The 23,094-nt window shown below is 47.4% G+C and overlaps 1 protein-coding gene across 1 annotated transcript in view; it reads right to left on the bottom strand.

Moving 5' to 3' along the window:
* Window positions 1-211: 211 nt before the first annotated feature.
* Window positions 212-23,094, bottom strand: part of LOC120998904 (vomeronasal type-2 receptor 26-like) — a 63,299-nt gene continuing 40,416 nt past the window's right edge. The window contains exon 3 of the mRNA XM_040429783.1: window positions 212-1,131. Coding sequence (XP_040285717.1) covers window positions 212-1,131 — 920 coding nt within the window. The remainder of the gene's footprint in view (window positions 1,132-23,094) is intronic.

Raw genomic sequence — 23,094 nt, forward strand, 5'->3', positions numbered from 1 at the left:
AGATATAAAAGTAAATAATACAAATTTAAAAGAGAAATAAATAGAGATGCAGCCGAGCTAAACTTGATGGTTAACGCATTAAGTAAAGAATAGGAAGAAAAAGGTAACTAACTTTTCAATGGATTTTGTCACGAGTAAACCAAGATAACACTGTGCCATGTGTTATCAGAGTCAAGTTTAGCTCGGCTACAACTGTATATTGAAACACAAATCAAAATTCCCCTGTACAATGTCTTCTTATGACCCTTATATTGGACTTTGTGTTGAGCTCTGGTCTCAGTAGAATAATGTAACATTTGGGAATGAAGATACAGCCCAGAAGTCCAGCACTGGAACATGAGATGGCAAAAACTTCCACAGCCACCATGTACTTCCCCTTGGTGCTGAGGTAGGCTAGAATGAAGGAGATCCACACACTGCAGAACACCAGCATGCTGAAGGTGATGTACTGAGCCTCATTGAAGGTGTCTGGAAGTCTTCTGGCCAAGAAAGCTACAATAAAGCTCATCATTGCCAGAAATCCAATGTAGCCGATGGACAAGTAGAAAGCAATGGCAGATCCCTCAATACATTGTAAGATTATCTTTCCAACCTCTATTCCAGTGTTATAATATGGGAATGGTGGAGAATAAAACATCCAGAGGACACAGATCAAAACTTCTCCAGATGAACCTATAACAAGTAAGGATGTGGAGAGGTGTCTCTTCATCCACTGCCTCAATGTGCTGCCTGGTTTAATGGCTTGAAAAGCTAAGACTACAGTCACTGTTTTAGCTAAGACTGAAGAAACTGCAAGGCTAAAAATGATTCCAAAAGCCACTTGTCGGAGGAGACATGATATATCTGAGGGACGTCCAATGAATAAGAGAGGACATAAAAATGAGAAGATGAGTGAGAGGAGAAGTATGAAACTGAGATTCTGGTTATTGGCTTTCACAATTGGAGAATCTTTATTTTTTATAAATATCCCCAACACAACTATAGTCACAAGGCAAAATGTAAGATTTATAATAATTAGAGATGACCCCAGTGTGTCTCCATAAGACAGGAATTCCATCAGTCTTGGAACGCAGGAATCTCTTCTTCCATTTGACCAGTGATCGTTAGGACACACTAAGCATATTTCCATATCTGCAATTAAGAAATTATTATATTTTACTATTGTAAATTTGGCAGGAATGTCAATTTATAGTAGTTGTCATGACTAGAGATGAGCGAATCGAAGCTGATGAAGTGGAATACGATCCGAATTTCAGGAAAAATTTGATTCGCAATGAATGCAAATTTCCACGCGCTTCGTGGTAACGAATCTTATTTTTCCTAAAATGGCGGGTGAATGTGTGAGGACATGGAGAAAAGAAATCTGGGAAGGCGGGATCATCCAGATTGAAATGCATGCATGCAGCCAATCAGCAGCCAGCCAGCCCTGTTATGTCACAGCTCTATATATACAGTGGCCATCTTAGATTCAGAAACTTAAATGCGTTCTGAGTGCAGCAATTGGAAAAGCCTCATTGTGAAAAAAAAAAAACGGAAAAAATGATTTATAAGTGCATGGAAAGGATAGGGGGGAATCACTATACAGCATCTTAGTGCAGGGAGAGACGTCAGAAGGAGCTAGGGACAGTGCTAGAAAAGTGATTTACAACTGCAGGAATAGATTATTTGGGGATCCAAATGGCCATTATACAGCTCTGTCATTCCAGCAATTTGTTGTTATTGGGATGCAAGTGCTATGTTGAAAAGCATTTAGTGGCCTATTTTAGTACGAAATTAAAAATATATACGCACTTCACTGTTGCAGTTATTTGTGGCGAAAGCGTTTAGTGGTCTATTTCAGCACAGAAAGAAAAATATATACACATTTCACTTCTGCAGTTATATGTAGTGAGAGTGTTTATTGGCCTATTTCAGTACAAAAAGATAAATATATACGCAGTTCACTTTTGCAGTGATTTGCGCTAAAAGCATTTACTGGCATATTTCAGTACAAAAAGAGAAATATTTACAGAGTTCACTTTTTCAGTTATTTGCAGTAAAAGCGTTTACTGGACTATATATGTGCAAAATATATATATACAGTACACAGTTCACTTTTGCAGTTATTTTCACTAAAAGCATTAACTGGCCTATTTCAGTACAAAAAGAGAAATTTATACGCAGTTCACTTTTGCAGTTAATTGCACTAAAAGCGTTTACTAGCCTATTTCAGTACAAAAAGAGAAATATATACGCAGTTCACTTTTGCAGTTATTTGCACTAAATGCGTTTACTGGCCTATTTCAGTACAAAAAGAGAAATATATTCGTTGCTTTTAGGGTTGTTTAAACTTGATTATAATTTATTTAGTTCAGCAAAAAGTATGTTAGACAGAGAAGTGCCAGGCCATGCACAGAGGAGTGGCAGAGGCCTAAATATTTATGGCGCAGGCAGAGGTCGCAGCAGACTAAGGGGGCGTGAAAGCAGGAGTTGCAGCGAGAGGCCTGAGCTCCCAGGGTCATCTAGCGCTTGTGTCTTCACCAGTAACCCAGCGGTTCTTGATTGGTTAACTTGGTCATCCATTTCATCCCAAGTGACATCAGAAACCCCCAGCTGACAGTTGGTGGGTTCATCAGACACTATCCTTAGTTGGCATGATCCAGGAGCAGGGCCTGTGCCCTCATCTGTCCTCAAACTGCCTCTGTCCTTTGCTGTTCCCTCACCCACAGAAGTATTGTATGCTGTGGGCTCAGCTCCACTATACAGCGAGGACGAGCAACTAGAGGACATTAAGCAGCTTCTGCACAGCCAAGATCTGGAGGAGATATCCGCCATTTCCGCCGCTAGGTGGGCAAGTAGTGATGAGGAGACCATTGAGGATGACATCAGTGATGTGCAGACAATACTCGATAATGATGAAGCCGCTCGCACTTGGGAGCCGATTGCAGAAGGGGCTTCATCTTCATCAGGAGAAGAGGGTGGCAACTTGCCCGTGAGGAAGCAGCTGAGCCAGCAAGGTGGTAGCATGGTTGGGAGTCAGCAGGATGGCAGCAGTGGGAGGTCAGGGGCCAAAAGTTCTTGGGGTAGACCACCTGCTTCGCAGTAGCCTACCTGCCCAGGAAGTAGTGGTGCAGGGGTTCACAGAGGCAGCGGAGGTAGCAGTCAGTCAGTCTGTGAAGGTTTTCATTTATCCAGGACATGGTATATCTGTAAAGAATAAATCAAGGCAACTAGATTACTTGAAAACATTTCATTCGTTCATCCAACGAGCTTTCCCAATTCTGAGTGACTGTACAAGAATTCTCTGCCACATACAATGCTGTCTTGACACCTTTTTCTGGGAGGTCATTATCACCTACTGACTCCAATTAGGATAATGGAATAAACACCTTTGGACCCACGCTGGGTATAATGACCTCTGACCCCATGATGGGTATAATTACCAGATGTTAATTCAGTTACATATTTATTCCCAGAGAATTCTTGTACAGTCACTCAGAATTAAGAAAGCTCGTTGGAAGAACGAGTGAAACGTTTTCAAGAAATCTACAGTAAGTCCAGTTGCTTGATTTATTCTTTACAGATATAGCAGTCAGTCAGTGCGGACTGTTGGGGGCAAAATCACCTACTCGGTAGAGTTGAGCGGACACCTGGATGTTCGGGTTCAACGGGTTCGGCCGAACTTCTCAAAAATGTTCGAGTTCGGGACCCGAACTCTATCCCGGACCTGAACCCCATTAAAGTCAATGGGGACCCGAACTTTTGAGCACTAACATGGCTCTAAAAATGACATGAAAAGGGCTAGAGGGCTGCAAATGCCAGCAAATTAAGAGCATGAAAAGTTCTCTGCAAACAAATGTGGATAGGGAAATGACTTCAAATAACATAAAATACGTAAAAATAAAAAATAATAATCTTGATCGAGGAGGATGAGGTCCATATGGAGTAGGAGGTTGAGTAGGTAGTGGATGTGGTGGTGTAGGTGGTAGCGGCGGTGGAGGAGGAGGAGGTAGCCTACACTGGTTTTTGGTTTTAATTTAATAAAAAAAATTTAAATTAGGGTACACCCCAAAACATTGGGAAATATAACCTGTGATAACCCCCTCCAGCCGTGCTAAACAAACGTTCAGACAATACACTGGCTGCAGGGCAGGCCAGCACCTCCAAGGCGTAAAGGGCAAGCTCAGGCCATGTGCCCAATTTGGAGACCCAGAAGTTGAAGGGGTCAGACCCATCAGTCAGTAAGTGTAGGCGTGTGCACAAATACTGCTCCACCATGTTGCTGAAATGCTGCCTCCTGCTAAGACGTTCCATATCAGCTGGTGGTGCTGGTTGTTGTGGCGTGCTGACAAAGCTTTTCCACATTTCGGCCATGCTAACCCTGCCTTCTGAGGTGCTGGTGGTGCTCCAGCTGCGTTGGCGACCTCTTCCTCCTCCTCTGCCTTCGCCTTGTGCTTCCACTGTAGCTCCGCTGTCAGGTGGGAATGCCACCAGCATCGCGTCTACCAGCGTGCGCTTGTACTCGCGCATCTTATGATCACGCTCCAGTGACGGAATTAAGGATGGTAAGTTGTTCTTGTAACGGGAATACAGCAGCGTGGCCACCCAGTAATCAGCACAAGTTAGAATGTGGGCAACTCGGCGGTCGTTGTGGAGACACTGCAGCATGTAATCGCTCATGTATGCCAGGCTGCCCAGAGGCAACGAAAAGCTGTCCTCTGTGGGAGGTGTATCGTCTGCGTCCTCTGTATCCCTCCTGCGACGCACCAGTGATGGCCATGTGCTGGTTTGGGTGCCACCCTGCTGTGAAAATGGTTCCTCCTCCTCCATCTCCTCCTCCTCATCCTCCACCTCGTCATCCTCCAGAACTGTGCCCTTGCTGGACAATTGTGTACCTGCCGTTTGTGGGTGCAGGAACCCACCCTGGGAGCCACTTGTGAATGATTTCCCTGAAACCCTATGAATTGATCCCTCTTCCTCCTCCTCCTCTTCCTGTGCCACATCCTCTTCCATCATCGCCAGCAGCGTTTTTTAAAGGAGGCATAGAAGTGGGATAGTAACGCTGAGAACGGCTTTATCGGCACTGGCCATGTTGGTGGAGTACTCGAAACAGCATAACAAGAACACAGGTCTCGCATGGAGGCCCAGTCATTGGTAATGAAGTGGTGCTTTTCCGCAGAGCGACTCACCCGTACGTGCTGCAGGTGAAACTCCACTATCGCCTGCTGCTGCTCGCACAGTATGGGCAACATGTGCAAGGTGGAGTTCCACCTTGTGGGCACGTCGCATATGAGGCGGTGAGCGGGAAGGCCGAAGTTAAGCTGCAGCGCTGACAGGTGAGCAACAGCAGGGTGAGAATGCTGAAAGCGCGCACAGACGGCCCGCACTTTATGCAGCAGCTCTGTCATATCGGGGTAATTTTTAAGGAACCTCTGCAACACCAAATTCAGCACATGCACCAGGCAAGGGATGTGCGTCAAACCGGCTAGGCCCAGAGCTGCTACGAGATTTCGCCCATTATTGCACCAGGCCAGGCTTGAGACTCACTGGCACTAACCACTTATTGGTCTGTCTATCAAGAGCTGTCCACAGCTCCTGCGCGGTGTGGGGTTTGTCCCCCAAACAGATACGTTTTAAAACTGCCTGCTGTTGTTTACCCCGGGCTGTGCTGAAGTTGGTGGTGAAGGTGTTACACTGACCGGATGAGGAGCTGGCAGAGGATGAGGAAGCGGAGTAGGAGGAGGAAGCAACAGGAGGCAAACTGAAGTGCCCTGCAATCCTCGGTGGTGGAAGGACATGCGCCAAACTTCTATCCGCCTCAGGCCCAGCCTCCACTGCATTTACCCAGTGTGCTGTTATGGAGATCTGACGTCCCTGTCCGTGCTTACTGGTCCACGTATCCGCAGTTAGGTGGACCTTGCCACAGATGGCGTTGCGCAGTGCACACCAGATTTTGTCCCCCACTTGGTTGTGCAGGGAAGGGATGGCACGCCTGGAAAAGTAGTGGTGGCTGGGCACGACGTACTGTGGGACAGCCACCGCCATAAGGCTTTTAAAACTCTCCGTCTCCACCAGACAGAATGACAGCATTTCAAAGGACAGTGATTTTGAAATGCTGGTATTCAGGGCCAGGGATCGCGGGTGGGTAGGGGGGTACTTCCTCTTCCGCTCCAGTGTTTGGAAGATGAAGAGCTGAACGTTTTTCGTGGAACATTGTGGAAATGCTTGGTGACCCAGGTGGTGGTGTTGCTGGCAGATCCTCTGTTTGCGGGGTGGCAGGTGGCACTGTCACTCCAGAGGTGGATGAAGAGTCCGTGACTGCAGCAGAAGAGGAAGCAGGTGGAGCCAGAGACCTTTCTTGATTTTTGAGGTGTCTACTCCACTGCATGCATGCCTGGTCATGCAGGTTGTGCTCAGGTTGAGAACGTTTATTCCTCGCTTATAATGGCTGTCTATGGTGTTGCACTGCAACATGCGACATGTGGCGACTGCGACAGTCACAAAAAAATCCACGGCATGTCGCATGTTGCAGTGTGGCACCATAGACTATCATTCTAAAAATTGGCGCGCGACATTGGTGGAAAAAATGTCGTGCAACAAATGTTGTCGTGTAGACCTAGCCTAAGCCCCAGATGGAGGGTATTGCCAAAAATGGGTGCTTTTTTAAAACCAGAAAATTATTGCTGTATTTCAAGCTTGTATTTAACAATGACAGATGCAGCCAAGGCCGCAGAATTTGGATTTTGCACTAAATGGGTGTTTTTTTAGTAACAGAATATGACAGCAGTATATAACGCTTGTATTTCACACTGAAAGATGCAACAAGGGCTGTAAAATTTAGTATTTTGCCGAAAAAGGGTGTTTTTTTAAAACCCAGAGAATGATTGCTTTATTTCAAGCATAAATTGCACACTGACTAATGCGGCAGAGGCCCCATATGGAGAGTATTGCCAAAAATGTTTTTTTTTTTTAAAACCCAGAATATAATTGCAGTATTTCAAGCTTCTATTTGACTGTCACAACTGCACATATGCTGTGCTGGTGCACAGAACTTGCATAAAATGGCCGCCGCCGCCCACCAAGGAGTGCAGGACCAGTGTGGCTCTTGGCTTCCAGGCACAACAGCCGCAGCACAGCATGACAATGTCTCACCTGGCACGTCGAATAGGTTCTGGGGAGCTTGGGGGGGGGGGGCGCAGCGGAAGAGGCGGTAACAGTGCAAAAGGAGGAGTCAGCCGAGGAAGAGACAGAGGATGGAGTAGGAGGAGGAGAAGAAGAGGCTGGCCTGCATGCAATCCGTGGCTGTAACACCAAATCCACACGGGTGCCACGGGTTGCATGCTTGACGGCCGTAAGAAGGTTCACCCAGTGTGCAGTAAAAGTTATGTACCTTCCCTGCCCGTGTTTGCTAGACCACGTGTGGTCAGATGTATCTTGGCACCGACACTGTGTGCCAGAGATACATTCAATTGCCGCTGAACATGGCCATGTAGCTCCAGGATGCCCTTTTGGGAAAAATATTTCCATCCATGTACCTTCCTTTGCGGTGTGCCAATTGCCACAAATTTTCTAAAGGCCTCCGGGTCCACCAGTTTATATGGCAGTAGTTGGCGGGCTAGCAGTTCCGACAAGCCAGCGGTCAGCCGTTGGGCAAGAGGGTTATCTGGCTTCATCATCTTTTTTTGCTCGAACATTTGGGCCACGGAAGCCAGCCTTTTGCCAGATGAACGCGACGATGGCAAGGTGGAAGGTAAGGTGGAGGACAAATGGGAGGAGAGAGGAGAAGGGGAAGGAGAAGAGGCAGGACGTGGAACACCAGGAGTGTATCTTTGTGGGTTCTGATGGTGTTGCTCCCACTGGGCTCGGTGATGGGAGGCCAGGTGCCTTTTTAAGGTGGTCGTCCCTAGGTGAGTGTTAGGCTTACCACGACTTATGCGTTGATAGCACAGGCTGCAGATGGCAACACTATTGTAAGCAGCGGACACGTTAAAAAAAGCCCACACTGCGGAGCCATTTGTCGGCGTCCTGGGAGCGCCAGATGTGACCGTGCATGGTGGATGCCTCATTCCAGATACATTAGCAGTCTGCTTTTTGCCTCCTGTGCACTGTAAATTCTGCCTGCTTCTTCTCCTTCTCCTTCCTATCTGCTGCTCCGTCTCTCCCTCTGAACTCCCCTCAACTTCCTCTCTTGTGGGCACACACGTGACGTCCATAGACACGTCATCATCATCCCCTTCACCACCACCTTCACCACCACATTAGAGATCTCGTAGTAGGCAGCAACAGCGGGTACCACCCTCCTTGTGCTGATCTGGGTACTGTCGTCAGACTGCTGGGTGGTGACCATTGATACCTCCTCTTCCTGATCCGATGCCAAGAATGGCTGCGCATCGGTAAGGTTTTGTAATCTATGGGAAAATAATTCCTCTGACTCGAGCGAAGGGGATATGGTGGAGGTGGTGTATTTTTGGGTGCACACAGCAGAGAGTGAAGAGGGTGCAGATAGAGAGGATGAGGAGGGTGCAGAAGCGGAAAGCTGAGTGAGCCACTTAACCAAGTCTGGTGCGTCCTTTGACGTAATCGCACGCCCCTTCTTCAACTTCCCACTTAGGCTCCGGCCTGGTGCACCTGCCCAACCCCTACCACCCCTGCGGAGTGGCCTGCCTCTTCCTCTGCCTGTCATTTTCAAAATGACCCTGTGACAAAAGTCCCTATAGAAGAGCAGTATTTGTGGAAGAAGGTATATCAAACCCCTGCTTCAATCAGTTTTTTTGAGGGGCAACTGGTATATCACACCAGTAGAAATGATTTGTTCCAATGTCGTTTGTCACTATCTGTAGCTGAGGTAACGCAGCTAAACCGCAAGCAAATGCTGCGCTAACCAACTGCACTATATAGAAAGTATATAATTGGTATATCACACCCCTGCTTTAGGCTACTTTCACACCTGCGTTCGGGTGTCCGCTCGTGAGCTCCGTTTGAAGGGTCTCACAAGCGGCCCCGAACGCATCCGTACTGCCCTAATGCATTCTCAGTGGAGGCGGATCTGCTCAGAATGCATCAGTCTGGTGGCGTTCAGCCTCCGCTCCGCTCAGCAGGTGGACACCTGAATGCTGCTTGCAGCGTTCGGGTGTCCGCCTGGCCGTGCGGAGGCGAGCGGATCCGTCCAGACTTACAATGTAAGTCAATGGGGACGGATCCGTTTGAAGATGACACAATATGGCTCAATCTTCAAACGGATCCGTCCCCCATTGACTTTCAATGTAAAGTCTGGACGGATCCGTTCAGGCTACTTTCACACTTAGAAAATTTTCTAAGTTATAATGCAGACGGATCCGTTCTGAACGGATGCAAACGTCTGCATTATAGGAGCGGATCCGTCTGAGCAGACATCAGACGGACCCGCTCTGAACGCTAGTGTGAAAGTAGCCGTAATCAGTTTTTTTGGGGGGCAACTGGTATATCGCACCAGTAGAAATTATTTGTTCCAATAGCGTTTGTTACTCTGTGTAGCTGCGTTAACTCAGAAAAACCCCAAACAAATGCGGCACTACCCAAATGCACTATATAGAAAGGATATTATTGGCATATAACACCCCTGCTTCAATCCCAACTGCTGCACAATACAAATGCACTATAATATACTTTCTATGTTAGAAAGTATATTATAAGTATATCACACCCCTCAGTATATCACACCTATCGATAGCACACCTATACCAGTCCTTAAAATGACTTTTGTGGCCCTATTAGCTAGCGTTTTGTGTCCCTAACAGCCTGTCCCTGCTCCACACAGCAATCTCTCCCTACACTGGCAAAATCACTGAATGTAAAAGGGCTGCCAGATCAGGTTTATTTATAAGGTAGGGGGTATGTCCATGTGCTGAAATGTCTCAATTGGCTGTCCTGTACCACCTGATGGATCTGTCATGGGTCAAAGTTCTTCACAATGTGAAAGAATATGGCGCCGGCGGACATCGCCATATGTTCGCCCGTTGGGTTAACTGCAAACTAGTTTTCCGCGAACCGCAAGGCCATCTCTAGGCACAGGCATTGCACTACTCACAGTGGCCCCACTCCTCTTCCTTCCACAGCTCTGTTTCCACCCACCATGGTCTTCTGCGAGCCAAGCCTACTTTAAAGGTTTCCAGGCCTGCTCTATAGTGCACATGCATGCTTACTCTCAGCCTCTTGAAAGGTCAGCATGTGCACCTCCAAATCCTTTCCCACCCAATGGGTCGGTGTCCCTAGGTATTTAAGTTGCCCTCCCCTCTGAAAGGGAGCTTGAGTTTTAGGTTTTCTATTCTCTAGTAAAACGCAAAAGGGTATTTTCTGTCTGACTACCCATTTTCCTTACCCAAGCCTGACTACCGACTCTGACTTCTAGTTGCCTTCCCTGACCTAAACCTGTTTCTTGGATTACCCTACTGCCACCTGTCCTGATCTCAGCCTTGTCTCACGGATATCCTTGTATGCTGCCTGCTTTAACCTTGGCCCATCTCCTGACTACACATATTACCTGATCCTTCAGTGCTTTTCACTGGTGTGTCCGACCCTGTTGGTCAGCCACCAAATGCACTAGAACTATCAGAATTGGTAGTAGTTTGGTGGCTCCTCCTCAGCAAAGTTGGGATCCAGGGGATAAAGAGTGAAGACCACAGGACTAACAGGATCATGCCCTTAGTGTTACTCCTAACCAAACCGGTTCATTGGTAAAATGGATCCACACCCACTGCATGGTAACAGAGTATGTGCTGGAGGAAGGGCACACACAGTCATGTAGACAACGAGACAATTTTAAACAATTTTAATGTACACATAACTAGAGATGGCTAGAAGTTACATAGTTACATAGTTAATACAACTGGAAAAAGACATAAGTCCATCAAGTTCAACCAAGTGTAAATATCAAATAGCATAATATAATATGAGTAAAGACGCGGAACTGTGCGACATTTTGAAAATGAAACAGCTTTTACAGACAAATGGCCAAAAGTACCAATGCCATAGAGAAGAATGACATTTCTGTGAAGGTGCAGAACTGTGCAACATTATCAAAACGACTAATATTACAGAGAGCTGAGAAGAAATACTGCTGCCATAAAGGACAATAACAATTTAGACAAATCACACAACTGTGCAACCTGCTTGAGAAGAGGACAGTTTTATACAGAAAGCCGACCAGAAGTATTATTGTCATATAGCAGAATTACATTAGAGTGAAGGCATGGAACTGCGTGAAATTTTAAAAACTAGACAATTTTTATATACAGCTATTAATGCCACATTTATAGCAGAATTACATTTGGGTGGTGGCGCCACTTGCCTCACTGAATGCCCGTTATAACAGTATACTGGAGGCTGGACAAGATATGGTACAATGATAGCACACCGGGCCATTTCCAGCCACTGTCCCAATCTGCCTCCCAGAAGTCCACAGAAAGGGCTCAGTCATTTTGAAAAGGAGATAAATTTAAAGGGAGTCTATAAGAAACTTACCTGTCCGGGTTTCAGCGGTGCTGGAGCCACGCCCCCTGGTGACACGACAGCATCCTTAGCAACAGGATGCAATACTCTGTTTCTTCTTGCAGCTGCCGTGTGCTGGGGGATATTAGCAATGGGCTGAATGCTCAGCTGCTCTATTACTGTGTGCTAGTGTTTCTGACTAATGGAGCTCCGAGTAATGGACCTATCAGGTTCTGATCCAGGGCCTTGTGCTCTATTTATACCTGTTCCTGGCCATACACCAGTGCAGTGATAGTCTCTGACTCACTAGCTGTGGTCCTGGTTCCTTGCTTCAGTGCTTATTGGATTGCTCGTTCCTCTGACTCTTCTGACCACTCTCTGTATCTCGTTAGGGTACTCCATAGCTTGTCTGGTTCTGACCCATCTATGTACGACTCTGGTATTTTGTTTGTCTGTCTTGTTTGTTAGTGCATCTCTGCACTTAACCACCTCAGCCCCTATAGCTTAAACACCCTTAATGACCAGACCACTTTTTACACTTCTGCACTACACTACTTTCACGGTTTATTGCTCGGTCATGCAACTTACCACCCAAATGAATTTTACCTCCTTTTCTTCTCACTAATAGAGCTTTCATTTAGTGGTATTTCATTGCTGCTGACATTTTTACTTTTTTTGTTATTAATCAAAATTTTACGAAATTTTTGCAAAAAAATTACATTTTTCACTTTCAGTTGTACAATTTTTCAAATAAAACTACATTTCTATATAAATTTATTGTTCTACATGTCTTTGATAAAAAAAAAATTAAGTGTATATTTTTTGGTTTGGGTAAAAGTTATAGCGTTTACAAACTATGGTACAAAAATGTGAATTTCCGCTTTTGGAAGCAGCTCTGACTTTCTGAGCACCTGTCATGTTTCCTGAGGTTCTACAATGCCCAGACAGTAAAAACCACCCCAAAAAATGACCCCATTTCGGAAGGTAGTCACCCTAAGGTATTCGCTGATGGGCATAGTGAGTTCATAGAACTTTTTATTTTTTGTCACAAGTTAGCGGAAAATGATGATTTATTTTTTATTATTTTTTTTCCTTACAAAGTCTCATATTCCACTAACTTGTGACAAAAAATAAAAACTTCCATGAAATCACTATGCCCATCACGAAATACCTTGGGGTGTCTTATTTCCAAAATGGGGTCACTTGTGGGGTAGTTATACTGTCCTGGCATTTTAGGGGCCCTAATGCGTGAAATCCTAAAGGTGCTCTTTGGAATGTGGGCCCCTTTGTCCACCTAGGCTGCAAAAAAGTGTCACACATGTGGTATTGCCGTACTCAGGAGAAGTTTGGCAATGTGTTTTGGGGTGTCTTTTTACAGATGCCCATGCTGAGTGAGATAAATATCTGTCAAATGACAACTTTGTATAAAAAGATTGGAAAAGTTGTCTTTTAGAGAGATATTTCTCTCACCCAGCATGGGTATATGTAAAAAGACACGCCAAAACACATTGCACAACTTCTCCTGAGTACGGCGATACCACATGTGTGACACTTTTTTGCAGCCTAGGTGGGCAAAGGGGCCCACATTCCAAAGAGCACCTTTCGGATTTCACAGGGCATTTTTTACACATTTTGATTTCAAACTACTTCTCACGCATTAGGGCCCCTAAAATGCCAGGGCAGTATAACTACCCCACAGGTGACCCCATTTTGAAAAGAAGACACCCCAAGGTATTTCGTGATGAGCATAGTGAGTTTGTGGAAGTTTTTTTTTTTTGCCACAAGTTAGTGGAATATGAGACTTTGTAAGAAAAAAAAAAATCATCATTTTCCGATAACTTGTGACAAAAAATAAAAAGTTCTAGGAACTCGCCATGCCCCTCACGGAATACCTTGGGTGTCTTCTTTCCAAAATGGGGTCACTTGTGGGGTAGTTATACTGCCCTGGCATTTTAGGGGACCTAATGCGTGAGAAGTAGTTTGAAATCAAAATGTGTAAAAAATGCCCTGTGAAATCCTAAAGGTGCTCTTTGGAATGTGGGCCCCTTTGCCCACCTAATGGAAAGAAGGAAACAGGTCAGCACTTCACCTTGGTATTGCACGCTGCACGGGAGAGGAGCAACCTCCAATATATCAAAGATAAAGGAATCCCAGCTGCTGCAAAAAAGTGTTACACATGTGGTATCGCCGTACTCAGGAGAAGTTGGGCAATGTGTTTTGGGGTGTCTTTTTACATATACCCATGCTGGGTGAGAGAAATATCTCTCTACAAGACAACTTTTCCCATTTTTTTATACAAAGTTGGCATTTGACCGAGATATTTTTCTCACCCAGCATGGGTATATGTAAAATGACACCCCAAAACACATTGCTCAACTTCTCCTGAGTACGGCGATACCACATGTGTGACACTTTTTTGCAGCCTAGATGCGCAAAGGGGCCCAAATTTCTTTTTGGAGGGCATTTTTAGACATTTCGATCCCAGACTTCTTCTCACGCTTTAGGGCCCCTAAAATGCCAGGGCAGTATAAATACCCCACATGTGACCCCATTTTGGAAAGAAGACACCCCAAGGTATTCAATGAGGGGCATGGCGAGTTCATATAAAAAAAAAAAATTGCCACAAGTTAGCGGAAATTGATATTTTTTTTTTCTCACAAAGTCTCCCTTTCCGCTAACTTGGGACAAAAAGTTCAATCTTTCATGGACTCAATATGCCCCTCAGCGAATACCTTGGGGTGTCTTCTTTCCGAAATGGGGTCACATGTGGGGTATTTATACTGCCCTAGCATTTTAGGGGCCCTAAAGCTTGAGAAGAAGTCTGGAATATAAATGTCTAAAAAATTTTACGCATTTGTATCTTGTGATGGGTATGGTGAATTCATGTGAGATTTTATTTTTTGTCACAAGTTAGTGGAATATGAGACTTTGTAAGAAAAAAATAAATATATATATATCAATTTCCGCTAACTTGTGCCAAAAAAATGTCTGAATGGAGCCTTACAGGGGGGTGATCAATGACAGGGGGGGTGATCAGGGAGTCTATATGGGGTGATCACCACCCTGTCATTGATCACTCCCCTGTAAGGCTCCATTCAGACGTCCGTATGTGTTTTGCGGATCCGCGGTGTCCGTGTTTTGCAGATCCACGGATCCGCGGATCCGCAAAACACATACGGACGTCTGAATGGAGCCTTACAGGGGGGTGATCATTGACAGGGGGGTGATCACCCCATATAGACTCCCTGATCACCCCCCTGTGATTGATCACCCCCCTGTAAGGCTCCATTCAGAGGTCCGTATGTGTTTTGCGGATCCACGGATCCATGGATCGGATCCGCAAAACACGTACGGACGTCTGAATGGAGCCTTACAGGGGGGTGATCAATCACAGGGGGGTGATCAGGGAGTCTATATGGGGTGATCACCCCCCTGTTAGGCTTCATTCAGATGTCCGTATGTGTTTTGCGAATCCGATCCGTGGATCCGTAAAACACATACGGACGTCTGAATGGAGCCTTACAGGGGGGTGATCAATGACAGGGGGTGATCAATAACAGGGGGGCTATCAGGGAGTCTATATGGGGTGATCACCCCCCTGTTAGGCTCCATTTAGATGTCCGTATGTGTTTTGCGGATCCGATCCGTGGATCCGCAAAACACATACGGATGTCTGAATGGAGCCTTACAGGGGGGTGATCAATGACAGGGGGGCGATCAGGGAGTCTATATGGGGTGATCACCCCCCTGTCATTGATCACCCCCCTGTAAGGCTCCATTCAGACATCCGTATGTGTTTTGCGGATCCGATCCGTGGATCCGTAAAACACATACGGACGTCTGAATGGAGCCTTACAGGGGGGTGATCAATGACAGGGGGGTGATCAATGACAGGGGGGGGATCAGGGAGTCTATATGGGGTGATCAAGGGGTAATAAGGGGTTAATAAGTGACAGGGGGGTGTAGTGTAGGGTGTTGCTTGGAGCTACTTATTATAGAGCTGCCTGTGTCCTCTGGTGGTCGATCCAAGCGAAAGGGACCACCAGATGACCAGGTAGCAGGTATATTAGACGCTGTTATCAAAACAGCGTCTAATAAACCTATTAGGGGTTAACAAAATCGCATCTACAGCCTGCCAGCGAACGATCGCCGCTGGCAGGCTGTAGATGCACTCGCTTACCTGCAGTTCCTGTGTGCTCGCGTTCACAGGAAATCTCGCGTCTCGCGAGATGACGCGTATATGCGTCTAGGAAGAATGAATCAGCCGCCTCCGGCACGCGATCCTGCGTTAGGCGGTCCTGAGGCGGTTAAATAGCGTAGGGACTGTCGACCCGTTGCGATCTAGCTATATAGGGCTTCTAGTGCAAGTAGGTAGGGACAGCGGGCTGGGTTCTAGCCTAAAGACTCACTGTCCATGTTTGTCCCCACCTGATAACTGAGTCTGTCATGTAAATTTCACTAATATAGCTACCAGCAATGGCCATCAGAACATTGCAAAATCATTATAACCATATCTTTATGTCATCTGGATGCTTTTTCCGTGTCCAGGAAAAGCACTTTTATTCCTATGAAAAACAGCCTCCAAGTTCCCATTGGGCAGGCTTTCCTTTTGAAGTCTGCCACATTTCCCCGCTGTCTGCTATTAGGGATGACCTTGCGGTTGGCCCGGCGGTCATTTCTCAAGGAATTTTGCTCATTCGCGTTTCGCTGAACATGCGAACATATGGTGATGTTCGCATGGAGCATATTCTTTTGCATTGTGCTGAACTTTGACCCATGACACATCCATCAGGTGGGACAGGACAGCCAATTGAGACGTTTCAGCACATGGACACACCCCCACCCTATAAAAAGAATCTGATCTGGCAGCCATTTTGCATTCTATCTTTTCCCTGGAGCAGGGACAGGCTGTTAGGTATACCAAACGCTAGCTAATAGGGCCACAAAAGTCCTTTTATGGACTGGTAAAGATGTGCTATCAATAGGTGTTATATACTGAGGGGTGTGATATACTTATAATATATTTTCTAACATAGAAAGTATATTATAGTGCATTTGTATTGTGCAGCAGTTGTGTGCGGTTCTGCTGCGATACTGCAGCTATATAGAGGGACAAACGCTATTGGAACAAATAATTGTAGCGGCTTCGACATACCTGCTTCCACAAAATACTGATTGAGGGGGGCAATATACCTGCTTATACAAAATACTGATTAAGGGCTTATATATACCTGCTTGCACAAAATACTGATTTAGGGGTGCTATATACCTGCTTCTACAAAATACTGATTTAGGGGTGCTATATACCTGCTTCTACAAAATACTGATTAAGGGGTTCAATATAACTGCTTCCACAAAATACTGATTGAGGGGTGTGATATACCTGCTTCAACAAAATACAGATTTAGGGGTGCGATATACCTGCTTACACCAAATATTGATTGAGGCCTGCCATACACCGCCTTCCAAAAAATACTGATTGAGGGGTGCGATATACCTGCTTTCACCAAATATTGATTCAGGGGTTCCAAATACCTGTTTTCACAAAATACTGATTGAGGGGTGCGATATAACAGTTTCTACAAAATACTGATTAATGGATTCTATATTCCTGCTTCCACAAAATACTGATTATGGGGTGCGATATACCAGCTGTTGTGCCTTTTCAGAAGAGTAAACAGTTATATCTACTTATTCTAGTTATGATTAGTGTTGAGCGAACAGTTCGAGCATAGTTCGGGTCCGTACCGAATTTTGGGGTGTTCGTGACACGGACCCGAACCCGAACTTTTTCGTAAAAGTTCGGGTTCGGGTTCGTCGTTCGGCATGTATTTTGGCGCATTTTGAAAGGCTGCAAAGCAGCCAATTAACATGCATCATACTACTTGCCCTAAGATGCCATCGCAGCCATGCTTACTATTGGCAAGGCTGTGATTGGCCAAGTGCAGCATGTGACTCAGCCTCTTATAAGCTTGTGCGCACGTCGGGACGTGCTCACTCCCGATGTGAATAGAACAGGGATAGACGCAGCTGATGCTAGGGCGAGAATAGGCAGGGATAATTGAATAACTGGAAGCAAATTTCTCTCCTCCACCTGTGATTCATCTGAACAACTGCAGCTGAGCTGCTTTTTTGATAGGGATTGGCTATTTTTAGAGTGGCCAGAGTGATTTTTCCATCCACATGTACCTGGGCTGACCGCCGGCCGCCATTTTGCGACTTGTAGTGCTGCAGCAGAAGCTGCCACAGTGTGCATTCCAAAGCTCCAAACAAGTCAGACATCTACACCTGGGATTCAGACCAATAGCGATTTAGCAGCACAGTCCAAGGCTATTTTTTTTAAAGGTTGTGCAGACCATTTTGTGGCACATGTTACTGGGCTGATAGGCGGCGGCCATCTTGGGACTAGTGCTGCAGCACAATCTCTCCCAACGTCCATTAATCACTTGTAATAGTGGTCTGTGCCATAGAAATCCTACATCAGGGACTTGGGTGTGCTTGTGTCACCCCTACTAATACCAGTCCACCTGTAATCCATACAGTGAAAAGCCATAAAGTATTCCAGTGAGGGAATTTTTTTTTTATTTAAAAAAGGCCAAGTTAGTTTATCTGGCGTTCAATATACTAGATACAGTTAGGCCTGCGTTTCATACATCTGGAATTAGCAAACTAATGTGCTGGGGTTGGGAAAACATATATGTACCCATACTAGAATCTGTCAAAGAAAGCGGTACTCACATATAACAGTCATTCCATCTGGAATCCATACAGTCAAAAGACTGAAAGTATTCCAGTGAGGGGATTTTTTTTATTTAAAAAAGGCCAAGTTAGTTTATCTGGCGTTCAATATACTAGATACAGTTAGGCCTGCGTTTCATACATCTGGAATTAGCAAACTAATGTGCTGGGGTTGGGAAAACATATATGTACCCATACTAGAATCTGTCAAAGAAAGCGGTACTCACATATAACAGTCATTCCATCTGTAATCCATACAGTCAAAAGACTGAAAGTATTCCAGTGAGGGGATTTTGCTTATAAAAAATAATATATTTCATTGTGGTGCGAGTTGAATCGCAACAATGAAGAAAAATACTATTAAGGGACGAGGACGCGGTCGTGGTGGTGTCCGTGGAGCCTCTGTTGCTGGTAGAGGACGTGGCCGTTCGGCCCCAGGCGCACACAGTAGGGAACGAACTCCCTCAACTAGCCGGCAGAATGTACCGCAATATCTCGTGGGGCCCAATGCCGCTCTTAGGATGGTAAGGCCTGAGCAGGTACAGGCATTAATCGATTGGGTGGCCGACAGTGCTTCCAGCACGTTCACCACATGGTCTTCCACCCAGTCTTCTGCGGAAAGCGCACAGGTGGCACCTGAAAACCAAGCCCATCAGTCTGTCACATCACCCCCAAGCATATCAGGGAAACGGTCTGAGCCACAAGTTATGCAGCAGTCTCTTCTTCTGTTTGAAGACTCTGCTTCCAGGGTTTCCCAGGGGCGTCCACCTAGCCCTTCCCCAGTGGAGGAAGACATACCATGCACTGACGCACAACCACTTATGTCTCCAGATGAAGAGGACATGGGAATACCACCACAGCAGAGTCACCGACTCTCTGATGATGACGAAACACAGGTGCCCACTGCCGCGTCTTTTTGCAGTGTGCAGACTGAACAGGAGGAGGTCAGGGAGGGAGACTGGGTGGAAGACGATGCAGAGGACGATGAGGTCTTAGACCCCACATGGACTGAAGGTCGTGGCGATGACTTTCACAGTTCAGAGGAAGAGGTAGTGGTGAGACCGAGACAACAGCGAAGCCAAAGAGGGAGCAGGGGGCCAAAGCAGACGAGCCGCCGCCCCCCAGAGTTCGCCTGCTACTGGACATCGCCAACAGGGACCCAGCCCCACAAAGGCAGCTTCAAAGAGTTCCCTGGCATGGCACTTCTTTAAACAATGTCCTACCGACAAGACCCGAGTGACTTGCACGCTCTGCCATCAGAGCCTGAGGCGAGGCATTAACGTTCTGAACCTCAGCACAACCTGCATGACCAGGCATCTACATGCAAAGCATGAACTGCAGTGGGGTACACACCTTAAAAACCAGGCACTCGCTGAGGCTCCCCCTGCTCCCTCTACCGCTGCTGCCTCGGCTTCCGCCTCGAGAGGAATGTTGCCACCTGCCGAGCAGCAAACAGAGGATGTGCCACCGACACCACCACCACCGCCACCGTCAACTAGCGTCTCCACTATATCACACAGCAGCGTTCAGCTCTCAATATCTCAAACCTTAGAGAGGAAGCGCAAATTCCCCCCGAGTCACCCTCGAGCCCTTGGCCTGAACGCCAGCATTTCTAAACTGCTGGCCTTTGAAATGCTGTCATTCCGGCTGGTGGACACAGACAGCTTCAAACAGCTGATGGCCATGGCTGTCCCGCAGTATGTGGTTCCCAGCCGCCACTACTTCTCCAAGACAGCCATGCCTTCCCTGCACATGCAAGTGTCCGATAAAATCAAGTGTGCACTGCGCAACGCCATTTGTGGCAAGGTCCACCTAACCACAGATACGTGGACCAGTAAGCACGGCCAGGGACGCTATATCTCACTAACTGCACACTGGATGAATGTAGTGGCGGCTGGGCCCCCGGCGGACAGTTCCTTGGCGCACGTCCTTCCGCCCCCTAGGATCGCAGGGCATCATTCTCTGCCTCCTGTAGCCTCCTCCTCCTACTCGGCTTCCTCCTCCACTGCTTCCACCAGCTCATCCGGTCAGCCACACACCTTCACCACCAACTTCAGCACAGCCCGGGGTAAACGTCAGCAGGCCATTCTGAAACTCATATGTTTGGGGGACAGGCCCCACAGCGCAAAGGAGTTGTGGCGGGGTATTGAACAACAGGCCGACGAGTGGTTTCTGCCGGTGGGCCTCAAGCCAGGCCTGGTGGTATGCGATAATGGGCGAAATCTCGTGGCAGCTCTGGGACTAGCCGGTTTGACGCACATCCCTTGCCTGGCGCATGTGCTGAACTTGGTGGTGCAGAGGTTCATTCACCACTACCCCAACATGTCAGAGCTGCTGTATAAAATGCGGGCCGTCTGTGCGCGCTTCCGCCGTTCACATCCTGCCGCTGCTCGCCTGTCTGCGCTACAGCGGAACTTCAGCCTTCCCGCTCACCGCCTCATATGCGACGTGCCCACCCGGTGGAACTTCACCTTGCACATGCTGGAGAGACTGTGCGAGCAGCAGCAGGCCATAGTGGAGTTTCAGCTGCAGCACGCTCGCGTCAGTCGTACTGCCGAACAGCACCGCTTCACCACCAATGATTGGGCCTCCATGCGAGACCTGTGTGCCCTGCTGCGCTGTTTCGAGTACTCCACCAACATGGCCAGTGGCGATGACACTGTTATCAGCGTTACAATACCACTTCTATGTCTCCTTGAGAAAACACTTAGGGCAATGATGTTAGAGGAGGTGGCCCAGGTGGAGGAGGAGGAGGAGGATGAGGGCTCGTTTCTAACACTTTCGGGCCAGTCTGTTCGAAGTGGCTCAGAGGGAGGTTTGTTTAAGCAGCAGAGGACAGGTTCACAAGTCGCCAGCCAAGGCACTGTACTGGAGGACGAGGAGGATGAGGAGGAGGAGGTGGAGGGGGACGAGGATGACGCAAGTTCACAGCGGGGTGGCAGCCCAGGCCCATCACTGGTGCGTGGCTGGGGGGATACGGTGGACGATGACGATACGCCTCCCACAGAGGACAGCTTGTCCTTACCCATGGGTAGCCTGGCCCACATGAGCGAATATATGCTCCAATGCCTGCGCAACGACAGCAGAGTTGCCCACGTTTTAACGTGTGCAGACTACTGGGTGGCCACCCTGCTGGATCCCCGGTATAAAGACAATGTGCCCACTTTAATTCCTGAACTGGAGCGCGACCGTAAGATGCGCGAGTACAAGCGCACGCTGATAGAGGCGCTCTTGAGAGCATTCCCACATGTCACAGGGGAACAGGTGGAAGGTGAAGGCAGAGGAGTGGCAAGAGGTCGCCAACGCAGCTGTGTCACGGCCAGCTCATCTGAGGGCAGGGTTAGCATGGCAGAAATGTGGAAAAGTTTTGTCTCCACGCCACAGCTATCTGCACCGACACCTGATACGGAACGTGTTAGCAGGAGGCAGCATTTCACTAACATGGTTGAACAGTATGTCTGCACACCCCTCCACATCCTGACGGATGGTTCGGCCCCATTCAACTACTGGGTTTCGAAATTGTCCACGTGGCCAGAGTTAGCATGTTATGCCTTGGAGGTGCTTTCCTGCCCGGCGGCCAGCGTTTTATCTGAACGCGTATTCAGCACGGCAGGGGGCGTCATTACTGACAAGCGCAGCCGCCTGTCCACAGCCAACGTGGACAAGCTGACCTTCATAAAGATGAACCAGGCATGGATCCCACAGGACCTGTCCCTCCCTTGTGCAGAGTAGTCCTTATTAACTGCCTAAAACATGTCTTGTTGTGCTACGGGCCACTTCTTTATTTGATACAAATTTTATGAAACCCACAGTTGAATGAAACTCTTCTCTGTCTGGGCGCCGGGGCCTAACCAGATGAAAGTGGCCGGTTAAACTAACGGGTGACATGAAGCCATAACCTCTGCCATGCTACCTCTGTCTTCTGTCTGGGTGCTGAGGCCTAAGTCAAATAAAGCGGTCTTCTGCTGTGCTGGGGGATATGAAGCTAATCTCTGACCTCTCTCCTCTGACTGGGTCCAAAGGCCTAAATCACTGAAAGAGGCCTTCTCCTGTGGTGTGTGATATGATGCCAGAATATGTGCTGTGGGGCCTCTCTCCTCTTCCTGGGTGCAGGGGTCAAATAAACTAAATTGTGGCCTACTCCTGTGGTGGTTGATATGATGCCTGATTCTCTGATGTGGAACCTCTCTCCTCTGTTTGGGTGAAGGGGTCAAAGTAACTAAATGGTGGCTTCTCCTGTGGTGGCTGATATGATGCCAGAATATGTGCTGTGGGGCCTCTCTCCTCTTCCTGGGTGCGGGGGTCAAAGTAACTCAATGGTGGCTTCTCCTGTGGTGGCTGATATGATGCCAGAATATGTGCTGTGGGGCCTCTCTCCTCTTCCTGGGTGCAGGGGTCAAAGTAACTCAATGGTGGCTTCTCCTGTGGTGGTTAGTATGATGCCAGAATATGTGCTGTGGGGCCTCTCTCCTCTTCCTGGGTGCAGGGGTCAAAGTAACTCAATGGTGGCTTCTCCTGTGGTGGCTGATATGATGCCAGAATATGTGCTGTGGTGCCTCTCTCCTCTGTCTGGGTCCAAAGGCCTAAATCACTGAAAGAGGCCTTCTCCTGTGGTGTGTGATATGATGCCTGAATATGTGCTGTGGTGCCTCTCTCCTCTTCCTGGGTGCGGGGGTCAAAGTAACTCAATGGTGGCTTCTCCTGTGGTGGCTGATATGATGCCAGAATATGTGCTGTGGTGCCTCTCTCCTCTTCCTGGGTGCGGGGGTCAAAGTAACTCAATGGTGGCTTCTCCTGTGGTGGCTGATATGATGCCAGAATATGTGCTGTGGGGCCTCTCTCCTCTTCCTGGGTGCAGGGGTCAAAGTAACTCAATGGTGGCTTCTCCTGTGGTGGTTAGTATGATGCCAG

This window comes from Bufo bufo, chromosome 4 (assembly GCF_905171765.1).
Source record: "Bufo bufo chromosome 4, aBufBuf1.1, whole genome shotgun sequence".
Classification (NCBI taxonomy): Eukaryota; Metazoa; Chordata; class Amphibia; order Anura; family Bufonidae; genus Bufo; species Bufo bufo.